The 13684-nt window shown below is 38.2% G+C and overlaps 1 protein-coding gene across 3 annotated transcripts in view; it reads right to left on the bottom strand.

The window, feature by feature from the left end:
* The window catches only part of LOC116718111 (protein TANC1-like), a 41109-nt gene that overhangs the window by 20710 nt on the left and 6715 nt on the right, over positions 1-13684 (bottom strand). For 2 of the 3 annotated variants that reach the window (XM_032559789.1, XM_032559790.1), the window contains exons 6-10: positions 12632-12932; positions 11687-11968; positions 3998-4114; positions 3564-3854; positions 2743-2846 (exon numbers count right to left, since the gene is read on the bottom strand). In XM_032559789.1, coding sequence (XP_032415680.1) covers positions 2743-2846; positions 3564-3854; positions 3998-4114; positions 11687-11968; positions 12632-12932 — 1095 coding nt within the window. The remainder of the gene's footprint in view (positions 1-2742; positions 2847-3563; positions 3855-3997; positions 4115-11686; positions 11969-12631; positions 12933-13684) is intronic. The other variant, XM_032559791.1, reaches the window with a different exon arrangement.

Here is a 13684-nt window from a genome sequence, read left to right as displayed (position 1 = left end):
TAAATAACTTTGAATCCCTCGTATTGTACCAATACCAACGGTAATCAATGTTTTGTAATGGACGTGGTTTCCTGTAATTTTAAGTAATTTTAATGAAATAACAGAAAAAGTGTCAGAGTGCCCTGTATGACAGCACAGATTAATGTATTACAGAAATAAACATATCTAAATTTTCTCATTATTATGTACTGCAGTGTTTCATCGTGTATATTTTACTTTTACAAAAGTATTTTTTAGCATTAATCGTCCAATACCAAAACTGAATTCAGCTAACGACAATTTCATTTTTTGAGTTTTCGGCCCACATTGCAATAATTTACAGTAGCTGCAACGCTTTTAAATTGGAGGAGTGGAGACAACACAGCTGTATAATTTAGAGCCTCTGTTTGCATTCCCTTAAAAATACACAGCAGAGGTTCAGGTTAATCTACAATACATGATTTTAAAGTATTGAGTGTTAATGTAATAACGCAAAGATATAACACAAGAAAATGTCTGCAGAAAGTAGTGACTAAATGAGCCATAAAGTAGTTTTTTTTGTGTGTGTGAATCTCAACCAGAGCAACTGTACATACAGCAGATTAACACACAATTCCTCTCCCAACAAACAGTCAGAGCAAACGCAAGCTGCTTTATTCAGGCAGGGGACGAAAAAGAAAAGTAACGAGAAGAATAAAACCAAAAGAATAAAACAAGCACTACTGATGAGACCAGGAAAAATAAAATTACAATTATTTGCTTGAAGGTTCGCCGTTTCTCTGTGGTGTTTCTTTTTGCAGCAAGAGCAAATACTCCAGGTCTGATTGATTCCAGGTCTGAATGCGAGATATGGGTAGTTCACACACACATCATCATCAAAGATTTTGCTTTTGAGCAAACATCCTCACCATCACAAGCAGTCTGACTAGTTCCCATGGAAACTCTTATTGAGGCCAAGTTAGTAAATTTAGAAGCTTCTATGTCATCTATGCGATGCACTCTGCAGCGTGTTCCACATGTGCTCAGAAACAGAGACCAACGCTCTGACATTGGTGTCACAAATGTGCAGCCGTGCAACTCTTTGAACATAAGACAAAAAATCAAACAGAAAAACTACCTCCAACTATCTAAATGTCTTGTATGATGCTGGATACACTCATAGATCCCCGGAGTGCTGTTTAGAATGCCTTATGTTATTGTTATATTAAAAAAAAAGAAATAAATAAAACTGGCAAGACTACTGAGAACAAACAAATGAAAAGACACTGAGGGCATTCCTATAATATGAATGTGATTTCTTCCTTTCATCTGGTGTGAAAGGTGCACCAACTGCAGGTGAGTCAGCAGTCTGCTCAGCAACAGCATGAGTAACCATATAGACATGTTCTCTGAGATAATACGAGTGTGCTGTTGTGCTTTCTCCTCAATGTGTGTGTTATTCCAGTTCGATTTCTGAGAGAGGAAGTGCTGTGAGAAAAGGGGTGAGCTTGGAAACAGAAACTTGGTTTGGGTCCAGCGTTGAAATCTGGTTTAAAAGTGTGTCGCTCCAGGCATTAGAGGAATAGTTTCATGATCGTCTGATTGCAAAATATCTCTCATTTCAAAGCAGTGCTGTCTTTAGAAGAAACTGTGAAAAAGGTAAGTCAGTTTGGCTAAACATACAAGCATTTTAATGTCAACCTTCAATCGCCTCTACAAATCACAAAAATATGAAATATAATTTGCTTATTGGAGTAAAATTTCAAATAACCCCTTCAAATAAAAAAATATGTCATTAAGGTGAGAATTTAAGTTTCTTACTTCAGATTAAAAATGTTTCCAGTGTTGCATTTTATCCCTTGAAGAACAAAGAGTGAATATTTCTCTGCGAGGTCAAGGTAGAGAGTTTAATGCACACTTTTATAGGTTTGCAGAATAAATTACTGCAATTCTGTTTTCTGGGCTTCCAGAAGAAAACAAAAAAAACAACACAGTCCCTCTACAACTACAGCAACATTTATATCCATTAATGCTGACAAAGACCTGAAAGGAAGCTCCCATTATCCCATTTATTTCTAATTCTCTCCTTTGGTTACCTGAATGTTTTAAAATTGATGTTAAGGTACTCTAATGAGTTTTAAAGTGATTAATGGTTAAAACCCTCATATGTTTCAGATCAGCTTTTATTTTACAAGCCACCCATATCCTTCAGATTGTACCTTTGTTCATACCTAAAGAACAAAAACCCACAGTGAGACATTACTTTCTTATTTCTACTTTCTCATTGCTTTGAAATATATATATATATATATTTTTACAATGTTTATTTTATTATGGTAATAATTATATCAGCTGTTTAAATTAAATATGAATCTTATTTTATTGCTTATATTTATTACTTTTTATTACCGATCAGTCGTCCCACTATTATTACAATTTTAGAATCCGTGACTGTTAGGATTTGTATATCTTCCTTCAGCATCTCTTCATCCTCATCATCAACAACACAATCACAATTTCTAACTGTCACCTCTGTTTCCGTTTCAGTCTTGTATCTGTCATTCCTTTTGTATTTGTTTCTTTTGTCATTTGTTTGATTTTAATCATCTTCTGTTCATAGCAGTCTGTTTATATATACTGTATATATATCTTTCTTTTTAAACCAACCAGTTGGTAGCCTATAGCTTTAGATACTAATTTATGAGAAATGAAGAGAAAGCTTTTATTTATTCCAAATAAAAAAAACAAAAAGAAAATGTAAATGCATATAAATTTTCATATTACCTTGGCGGCCAGGCATCTCACAGCCTCCTTCCTCTGTCCTGCATTATCACTTGTTCCTGCAGCAGAGCTCTGATTGGCGGCTGCTTTTCCCTGCTTGTCGCCAGCTGTAGCAAATCACAAACCAATATCAAGAAATGCATAGCTGACATAAAGAAAATCAGTCAAATAAATGGATAATTAGAACATCTCTATGCTGGAAAGCATTTACTTCTCCTGGAAGCTGGATTGGAAACAACAAAATCAAGAAAAAAAAAAAAGCTTTAATCATCGACTCACAGAGCTTCTTTCCTGCCTTGATGTATCCTTTTGTCAAGTTAAAATGAAATGACATTATACAGTAGAGATATCACTAAATAATGCAATAGTGCTGAAAATAAATGCAACCCAGCCTTTTCCATGCTACTTTGCTTTTATCCTTCAACCTGACAATACTCAGGTCTATAAGCAAGACACATCAAGAAAATAAAATTCAAATTTGTCCCTTCCTGCATTTTCGTCATCATTTCTTCAAGATAAACTTTCAGCACGTCGCAGCATGCACCGTGCACTTGTGTGCACAATCCACTCGCATGAGAGGGCTGTCTTCGCATTGTTCAGACAAAAGAACAGTTTCTGTGCCACTCATGGGAGGAAGAAGAGAAAAAAAAAAAAAAAATCTCCCTCTTCTTACAAAACTGCAATCAGTAGACAAACCGCAGGGGAGAACTTGAACAAAGATTGTGTGACCTAGTTGCTAACTACTTGTCAAAAACTTTTTTTCCCCCAATAACTCAAAAGATATTGAATGAATTCAGTTTAAACTAATCTTAAACTAATCTTACATTTAGGGGAGGATTTGGGGCTGTGGGGGTCACTGGCGGCTCCCTGTGGCGTTCGCATTCCGTGGCAGCTGAGCGTCACAAGCCGCCAGATGATGGCAGTCTTGCCCGATCCGGCGTTCCCCACTACGACTGCGCCACGGCCCTCGCAGGTGCTCGTTTTCCTCAAGACTTCCTCCAGCCGTGCAAATAGCCAGTCCCGGCCGACGAAAGGCGTTTCTGCGGTGACCCCGGGGACTTCGAACAGCAGCGGTTTTAGCATTATGTCTGTTTGCTTGAATGGCACCAGTCTCCCTGCACACAATGAGAGGGCAGAGTTCACACAGTTTGAGAGTGGATAACTTTATGCATTCTTAAGAGATGGGGAGAGGGATTTACAGATCTGTTTCTGCAACCTACTGAATGAAAAAATACCCCGAAGTGAAACCAGAAAGTACCTTTGGAGTCATCGCTTGTGCGCCCAGCTGTGTTGTGCTTTCGGACGGAGCCCCGGTGCCCCGAAGCCCTTTGGTTGTCCAGATAACTCAGATCCTCCAGTCGAGTGGAGCTTGTTGCTGTGCAGAGAGAATGGGTTGGAAATAATTCAGTGTGTGAGAAACATGCAGGAAATGTGCATAAATAAAAAAAAACACCTGCATACTGCAGATATGCAAGTCAATTACTGTATCCATGGAGATGTGAGGCATAAACAGATAAAGACACAAGTTCAGTGACCTTGAGGAGACAAGACGGAGAAAGCAGGAATGAACATATCTCACACTCAGTAATCTGAATCTGACAAAGCTGTAAAATGCCTTTTGTACCTTTGCCAAAAGGGATTTTGACAAAGGCGTCAGAAGGAATACATCTGATTGTAATGCAAGAATGTGTTGGCCAACCAGAAGCCAACTTGGGAAATGAGAAACGCTTCATTGAAGTTCTCAAAAACAAAAAAAGTAGATGTCTAAACACCCACATTCCAACTATAAACCCACTCACACCACAGAGTTTATCATAGCCTACTTTCTGCAGTTTTAATGATTTTTATCTGAGTCTTCCCTCCATGTTGCAGGAAACAGTAAGAACTAAATGGGTCGCGCACCTTTTAGTTTTTTGCAAAAACAAAAAAAAGATTTCTGAATTTTTCAAAACATCCAGCTGCAAAAGTGAACCAAAAAGAAAGAAAGAACAAGTCGACTGTATATTAACAAAGCTCTGATGACACAAGACTTGATGATGCACATTGGAAAGTGTCTGTTATTATTACTGCCAAAGTAATAATATTACTGCCAAAGTGTAATGTATGACCACTAAATGTTTAATCACACCTAAATGTGGGCAAACAAGTACAGTAAATTCTAGCATTTATAGTCTAATCTATTTCGTAATACCTAGGTTGGTTGTATAAAAAACATAGCAAATATCTTACAATGTTTAAAATGCAAATCATCAAGACCATACGATACAAAAAAGCTATTAATAAAACTAAATGAGTTCAATTTAACCAAAGCATGGTGCTGCTTCAGCTTTAATCTGAAGTGATGAGTCATGGTTCACTGTTAGCTCTGCAGGTGAGGAGTTTCACATGTCGACCTCTCATGCAGGTGGTCCCTGGAGGTTTTACCTAAAGCCACCTGATAATTCCCACTGTATGGTTCACAAGTTGTCAAAAAAAGTAGCTCTAAGGTTGCTGAGCAACTGAGGACCCTTAACATGTAAGCAGGTACAAATACATCCGAGGTAAGAACTTTTTTGACATTTTCAAAGTTCATTAGATTCAGTTTCTCAAGAAGATAGAGGAGAGGAAAACAGAACTAGAAAGTGATGCTCTCTCTGGAGAGACACAGAAATAGCTTTAATAATAAGCTATAATACTTTTTTGTTACTGTGTGATTATCACCATATGAAAAACATTTACATGCTGTAAAAATCAGTTCATTTTACGGTTTAGCTGCTTTTCTGGCTGTTAAGCTCGCAGGGGGGGAAAAAAAACCTCTATTCTAGTTTAATCTGTTTGTAGTTCCTCTCTCTCTCTCTGAGTTTAATCCAAGCGGTTTATGAATCCAAGCATGGCAGAGAACCAGCTAAATAGATTACATCCACTGCAAGTAGGACTGTTTCTGCTTACTGGGATGAAACTTGTTTTTATTATTTTTGCTCATCTTTAAGTTTTTAGCTTCTAAAGTTTCTACTTGTTATTTTTTTGTGTGTGTGGGTGAATTGGTGAATTAACTTTGTTACACAATGTGCTTATTAAGATTTTATGTGCCAGACCCAGCAGAAGTACAACAACACTGTAACAGGGAAGGAAAATGGTACATGACATTCAGATTGTGCTTTGGTGTGTGTCTCTACCAGCGTTGCACATCCAAAGACTGAAAACTGTACAAACTTTTATTTTTCAATAGCTCAAGCTCAGTCATGGTGAATGAAGAGTCAGTGAACAAGTTCACAATTTATTTTTTAGCTCACATAGTTTTCTTCTAGGATTGCTCTGTATTCAGCATCACTATAACTCATTTAAGCAACCAGTTTCCCTTCCCCTACTGTAAAAAGAAAAAAAAAGCATGTCCCACAGTATGATGCAGCCATGCCTCACAGTGTGGTTAGGATTTTGAAGGAGACGTGTGGTGTGAATTTTCTGCAACAGAAACCGCTGACAAAATGCTAGGCCAGGGATATTTTTTATAACCTAACCCTAAATTACAACTTTACCTCTGCCTTATCTGGTGTTTTCCTTTGTCTTCATTTTGCTGTTTGTTCTCCATTGACAAACATCCGATGCCTTCGCAGACACGTGGATTTATACTCAGGAGGATTCTGCTTAGAGTCATTAGATTACTTCTAAAAGGCAGCTGGTGGCACTGATACATATATGCAGAAGAGAAATGGTGTAAAATCTGTAAATCTGATATTACTGTTGTCTCTAATCTGCTCAGAGTGAGATGAATAAAAAGGGAGAATCCTTTTGGGCTATAAAAGACCAGAAAACGGGCGGTACAAAATGTGCCAAACTTATGTCTCATAGTTCAATAATCTTACTTGCAGTGATAGTACTAACATTTTTTTTAAATGTATGTGGCTACTCGTTAGCGATACAAGCATTTTTCATTTCTCATTTATTTCAAACAGCGAGATAGAGACACAGAAATGTATTAAATTACTGTACATCCTTCAACCCACACTTCTAAGACCGTGTTCTTCTGATACATCTGCTAGCCCTATGTGTCCATCATCCTCCAGAAGCAAAGTGTTACTGTGAGAGACTGTGATTGAAGGCTTGTGAATATTATAATTTACTGGGCTGTTAAGAGAGCATAAAACCTGTTCTGTGGACAACATGGGCCTCCCTTATGCGAAACATATCAGTTTGAATCACTATCATGAAACTAATAATACAACTCGATCGGTGTGGTGCAAGCAATATGCAGCAGAAAAGTAAAATAATATATTTAAAAAAACACACACACACATTTCTTCCACCAGGCTGCAGAAGGCTCTTAGGACATGGCACATGCATGAAATTACAAGCAAGAGTGGAGAATTGCAGCTTGAAAGAACATCCACAGTGAGAGGACGGAGCACAGTCTGCGGAAAAACGGTGTGAAGGAGGTGTGGAGTGGGATGAGAGAGAGAGAGAGGAAGAGAGAGAGAGATTACTGGCTAAAGACAGCCAGGCCAAATGTCTGAGAGAACCAACGATACAGTGAATGAGTAAAAACATGTTTTCAGCCAGTTTGACACAGAGAAACCAGAACAACTCATCCTTCCACCCGTTCGCGGTCCAACCTATCCCACACTCACTGCCCACCTTCATCCTTGCTGCTGATGACTGTTTAGCTGATTGCCCCAGAACACTTGTTGATCCTTCAACACTTTAAAGGTTAGCTGTTCAGCCCCGGACAAGCCCCCGGCGTCTCTGAGAGGTTAACATCATTTAAAGACGTATTGCAGGTGGAGCAATCACTTGGGCTAAATGTTTCTACTTCAGAGGAATTCAGAAAATGGGGTTTATTTTAAAAGTGGATTTGTCACAAAGATTATATTCAGAAATTTCTGACTAGTTATGGTTTCAATATGCGTGAAAAATAAAGAAGAACCAGTACTGTTATTAACGTAATGGCATTTTGAAAGTGCTGTCACTAGGGATGCACCGATTTATCAGCTAGCCGATTTATTGGTGCCGGTTTCCTAAATTTTGAGAGATCAGCAACCAATAGTTACATGTAAAGCCGATCTAATCCCCCAAGCTCACCTACCTCGGTCTAAAAAGTCTAAAAATCAACCACTGTCCTCTTCTGCTCTGCCTGTAGAGAGGTGTGACTTTCGAGAGGAGATACTTTCATAATAAAATGTATGGAATTTTATGTTCACAGGCTCCATCTATAAGCTTTAAATAGCTTCTTTGGATACCTGATTCACTCACTATAATTTTGCAGTTATGATCTGTGTTGATCTGTGATCTGTATTATCTGGTATATAAGTATGTTGTAAGCTCATCATATAAATTGTGAGTGAATAAACTGAAAAAAATAAATAAAAAATAGACCGGCCCACCCGGTCATGTCTTCATGTTTGCAGTTAACAATAGTCACCCCACTGTTGCCAACTCAGCAATTTCCTTGCTATATTTAGTGAGGTGGCAGACAAAAAAAAATTATCGGAAGCAACAGATTGGGTTTTTTTAAGGATTGGTAATTGGTGATCAGCCAACAAACTGCAATCGGTGCACCCCTAGCCATCACTGTTATGCAGCTCAGTGCAGACAGCATGCTGGAGCAGATAGCCTGACTAATTAAATTCCTAAATATTGCTTGGTAAACTGCTGTCGTTCAAGGAGCAGAACTGCAAAATTTTATAATATTGTGCAAAATAAGAATAGTTACTTGAATATCTAGTGTTAAATGTCACTGATGTTTACATATTCAATTCTGTCAAAAAACAACAAATATACTGAACAGTTAACATTATTAGAACTGCAATAAACATATTATCAATGCAATACAATCAAAAGCATTTTAATTCAATCCTAATTGGAAAACACAGTAGTCATGTTTATTCTCATTATATCTCTGACTTTACAGCAAAATTTCCTTCTCAACAAGCATTTTGGATCACTGGACAGTACAAAGGATCGAGTCATGAACTCTCATACTGGGCATGCATGTCTTGACAGTGGCAAGGAAAACTCCCTCTTAACAGTGAAAACGTACAGCTGAACCTGCCCAGTGTGACCGGCTATGTTCTATCATCCACTGGGGTTTGAGATGACAAAGCAGATGCTCAAAAACCACAATTAAGTCAGTTAAAAAAAAACAACAGAAACCACCCTATAAAGTCGGATTTCCTGGTTAGACAGTAAAGGTTTCCTACCAACCTCAACTTCAAACCCCAATACAAAGCCTGTACACAAAACATGCAGTAATACCTGCAGCTTATCTGCACTTGTCTCGGTTGTATGTAACTACAGTAAATGAGTCACAGCCGCAGTACTGAGCAACATCTGTTTAAACACATGTTCCTTCATGGTTACAATGCCTACAATGCCAGAAAAGCACTACGTAGCTGAAAATATTCAGCAACATCACCGTGATCAACAGCAGCAAAAGCCCATTGACTTTCTCTCACTGAAGTTTGGTAAGACGCCATTCACAGACTTGAGTTCTGATTTCCAAGGTATTTCAAAGGCAGTATTAGGAACAGCTACAACTTAATAAGGTCAGCAAAGAGACTGGAAGCAAACAAAATAAATAAATACATCTAAAAAAAAAGAGAGAAAAAATAATAAAAGCGCAGTTAGGGATAACCAATTAAAATGTCATTCCCACTTTTCAATTCTGTCATAGCTGTTACATTTCTTGAAGGATAGCAGAAGCAATGATTTTGCTAAATATTATTTCATTACATGACCTTACTATAAGAACATTATGACACCAGACAGAATTTAGGCAAGGCAACATTAAAACAAGATTTACTTCAGGCTCTGGGATACCAATAGGCTGCTTTTGTTACTCTTCCATCTCCATCCATTCAATAGAAGCAGCAGTTTTTTAATATATAAATTCATCAAGTCAAACCCCCATAAACTGCTCAGTTTGTAAAGCTGGCGAATAAACTTTACTGAAATGAAATGTGTCAGCCAAATAAATTGTTTCACTTCAACAGTAACAATGTGTACCTTGTAAAAATGCCTGCTCCCACCACAGTTCTAGCTGCAAAGGAGCAAATACATTACCAGGGGGCTTCTCATTCAGAACAAACCAAACAAAAAGCTGAAGGAAGCTGAGAAATAATATTACACGCTTGTTTTGCAGAAAAACAACACAGTAACCCATTCTGTTTATCTCATTTACACAACAGCAACTGTCACTTTATGGAAATTTACAAGACAAATGGGCCAAATTGATGTCCCAGTTTTAGAGAATCCAAATCAAATTCAAGATTCTGAATCAAATTCAGATACATTCAAAACTTGCAAGAACTTCTCGCCCACCTCCAGGCCCTGACTTTGCCTCAGGCTCTCTCTCTGCCAACATCTCCCATAAAGTTCACCGCTATCTATAAAGTATGATAAAACATGCATGTTGCATTAAATGAAGAACATATCTGTGGAAATGTTACTGCAACCAGAATCGGATTTACAAGAATGTGGCCCCTGAGCTTGAGCCAGTTTTGGTGCCTTATCCACAACAGAAGAAATTGTCCTGCTAATGCAAATTACAATGCATTAATAGGTAGTGCAATGCAGTTGATACATGATAGGTTCAATACTTCCCCTGAGCAACAGCTACATGTTGTTCCCCCCAAAATTGCTATAACTTATTTGTTTTCAAATACTTAAGTATTGTTTAAATTCATAAAAATCCCAAAATATTATTACAATTCATTTGGCATGGGCCTATACGTTTTATGTTTATCTAATGTTTTGCCTTTTAAACAATGTAAAACACACATTCATTAAAAAAAAAAATTCAAAAAGTCTTTGGGGCAATGAGTTACTGCCCCGGTAAACTCAATCTAAAGTCAGGCCCACCAATCTGGAACTATAATTTCAAATTATGAACACAGTAACAACAACACATGACTATCTAGCCTTTCAACTGACAGTAAAATTAGACCTCAGCATGGTCTCTGAAACATGCACTAGTTTTAATGTGAGTTTTAATTTAAAGGCAGCATTTTGTGTATTTAAACTGACTCACACAATTATAGTTCTGCTACAACATTTTTCATCCAGCTAAGTTAGAATTGCATGTGGTCTTGCGTCGTTAATCATAATGCGCATTTAGCTTCATGCATTTGAATTCCTAATGAATTTGAAACTGGATTGTTGCAGCTACTGTACATGCGGCTTGGTAAATCTTTATTCCGAAATTCATCAAGAGTGTCTAAATGAAAGCACCAGCTGACAGAAAAAAAAGAAAAACAACAAAAAACTGGCAGGCATTACTGTGAATCGGCTCCTTAGGGAATCTCTCCTTTTTGCTTCCACCACAAATGAACTGACATCTAAGGGAAGAAAAAGAGCCTCGCGCACCAGCAAAAGATCGTGACTGTGGAGAGAAGGGGAGGGGCGGCGTTACTTTTATGACAACTGGAGGCCTCCCAGGACTTTTAACTGGTGCTGCTCACTGAGCGTACCCAGCCTCGGTGGTAAGTAGAGCACCAGTTCGAGGTGCACTGCATCGCAGAGATCTCGCAGATTATGCCTCTACTGTATTTAGAAAGTGGCGAATCAACAATCAATTCAATCAATTTGCCATTCACACCAGATTAATTCCTCCATTAATTAGTCACCCAGGTCACAGCTGCTACGTTTATGCGCTCATTAGCCGACTTCATGTACAGTATAATGGGAGCTTAGGCAACTCTTTCTCACTAATTGTGTCTCATTTGTTTAAAGTTTATGAAGGTGTGAAAATGGGCGCAATGTGGCATAAAGAAGCGTTAAGATCGGGACCATTTTCAGATTTCCTGGAGTCTCTGCTGCTTGATTAGAGGCTTCAACTTAAATGTGATTCAGAGAAATTCATGGAAGTTTATGAGTTTTGTACTGTGCATAAAGGAGGGTCTGACTGCAGAGTTCTAGCTACATCTGCCATTTTCAAAACTCCTCAAGCACACAGCACGTCTCTGTTAAGCTGTACCTGCCACTGAATTTGGACGGGGCATCACGAGCGAGGAGAGGCCCTGAATGTGGTGCTGCGGGAGGGGTCTTTTCGGTGCTGGTGGAGTCCTGGGCTCCATGATCTCACTCCTGGGTAAGGCGTCAGGTTGCGGAGCTGTCAGATTGTCTCTGGTTTGCCCGGGATGGCGGTCGTCGCCCGCACGGCCCATGACACCGCCGCTGCCCCCCGGGCCCTCCTCCTTTGTCAGAACGTCGCTGGAAGTGCTGCGCTCCTCATTCTCAGAGGAGCTTGTGATGGTTGCTGAAATGGGGAAAGAAAATCTGGTTGAAATATGCTGAGAATAGCTTGAGTATGGTTGTAAACTTTTTTTTTTTTATAAGATGTAAAATACAACACGCATTTTACCTAATCAACAGAGAAAAACAGGAGACATGACCTCTTTGATCAGTGGGGCTTCATTGCACTTGATGTGTCTTTTGTAATCAACTATAAATACAAACTCTATTTAAGGAGAAAAAAAGTGTCCTATTTTGAGAGAATCAGACCCATACGCAACAAAGACAGCAGTGTCCCAGTTTTGACAGCAGGGAGCTGAAGCCTTAAGGCCGAGGTGGCACAAGCGGCTCAGAAAAACCACATGTGAGGTTAGGGTGTATGTTTGAAGATTTAAAACCTATTTATGTTCAAGCAACTTTAAAGACTTTTAAAAAAAAATTCAATAGTTCCACCATGCATTAAATAGATCAATAAAAATAGATCATATATATATATATATATATATATATATATATATATATATATATATATATATATATATATATATATATACAGTATATAGCCTATATTATTTTTTTGTTTTTACAGCTGACTGTGTTTTCTTGTTTACTGACACGCTTGCAGCTGCTGAAGAAAAAAAAACATCTGAATGTGGAAAAATACAATTTAAAGACGTATCATCTCCACCTATAATTCCACTATCCTTGCTCTCCAAGGTGGAGGTGGGGCTTTGAGTTGGAGGCCCAGGACTGCTCACAGAGATCAGTCCAGAAGTAGGACAGGGGGTAGGGCTGTGTGCAGGGCTGGATAGAGTCCCACAGGGGCTGCTGCTGGAGCCACGATGAGGAGAGGATAAGGGTAAAGGCTGGGGAAGGGACTGGCCTCCAGCACCGGTGCTCAGGGTGGATGTGGGGCTCTCTGTACAAGGGGAAGTGGTACTGCAGGTAAGAGTTGAGCTGGGACTCCCCCCTTGGGCAGAGGTGTCACCCTAAAACAAATAGAAGAAAGAAAAGAAGGAATTTCAACAACATTTTGTATATAATACAAAATGTATCCGATAACTTAGAGAAAGGTGAAGGAAATGACTACTTCAAGTAAATGAAACTAAAGGGCTTCTACTACTACACATTCATGGGCAGAGGTAATTGTACTCAATTAAGAGTACTTGAACATATTTTTACTCAAGTAAAAGTAAAACGCAGCCATCCAAAGAATTACTCAAGTAAGAGTAAAAAAGTATTTGGTAAAAAGTCTACTCAAGTACTGAGTGACTCATCAAATTATCATTTAATATTTAAAAATTACACCGTCAGATGGACCGAAATATAACATTTAATGGAAATTTTGGTATATTAAGGACCAAAATGACAATAATTTATAAAAGTAACAAAAAATAACAAAATCAGGCTAAATATTTTTTTTTCCAAATCAGCTTCTTTCAACATAAAACGTACAGTATGTGACTGGTGAGTTTTTGGTTAAACATGTTTGTTTTTCATTCAGTGGGTAAAGAATCCAGAAATTTTACTCAACTAAGAGTAGCAATACTTCATAGTAAAATTACTGAAGTAAAAGTAAAAAGTACAGCACAGTAAAATTATTCCTAAAAGTTTTGTTTGTTTGTTTTTTTAAAAGTTGCTCACGTAAATGTAACTGAGTAAATGTAACTAGATACTACCCAATTTTGTTCATGGGTGCACTTAGTCTGTAAAGGTGTATTTTTTTATGAGATGCTGGAAC

This window comes from Xiphophorus hellerii, chromosome 4 (assembly GCF_003331165.1).
Source record: "Xiphophorus hellerii strain 12219 chromosome 4, Xiphophorus_hellerii-4.1, whole genome shotgun sequence".
NCBI classification, from domain to species: domain Eukaryota; kingdom Metazoa; phylum Chordata; class Actinopteri; order Cyprinodontiformes; family Poeciliidae; genus Xiphophorus; species Xiphophorus hellerii.
The sequence above is the reverse complement of the archived record's forward strand: the minus strand, read 5'-3'. Positions and strand labels throughout refer to the sequence as shown.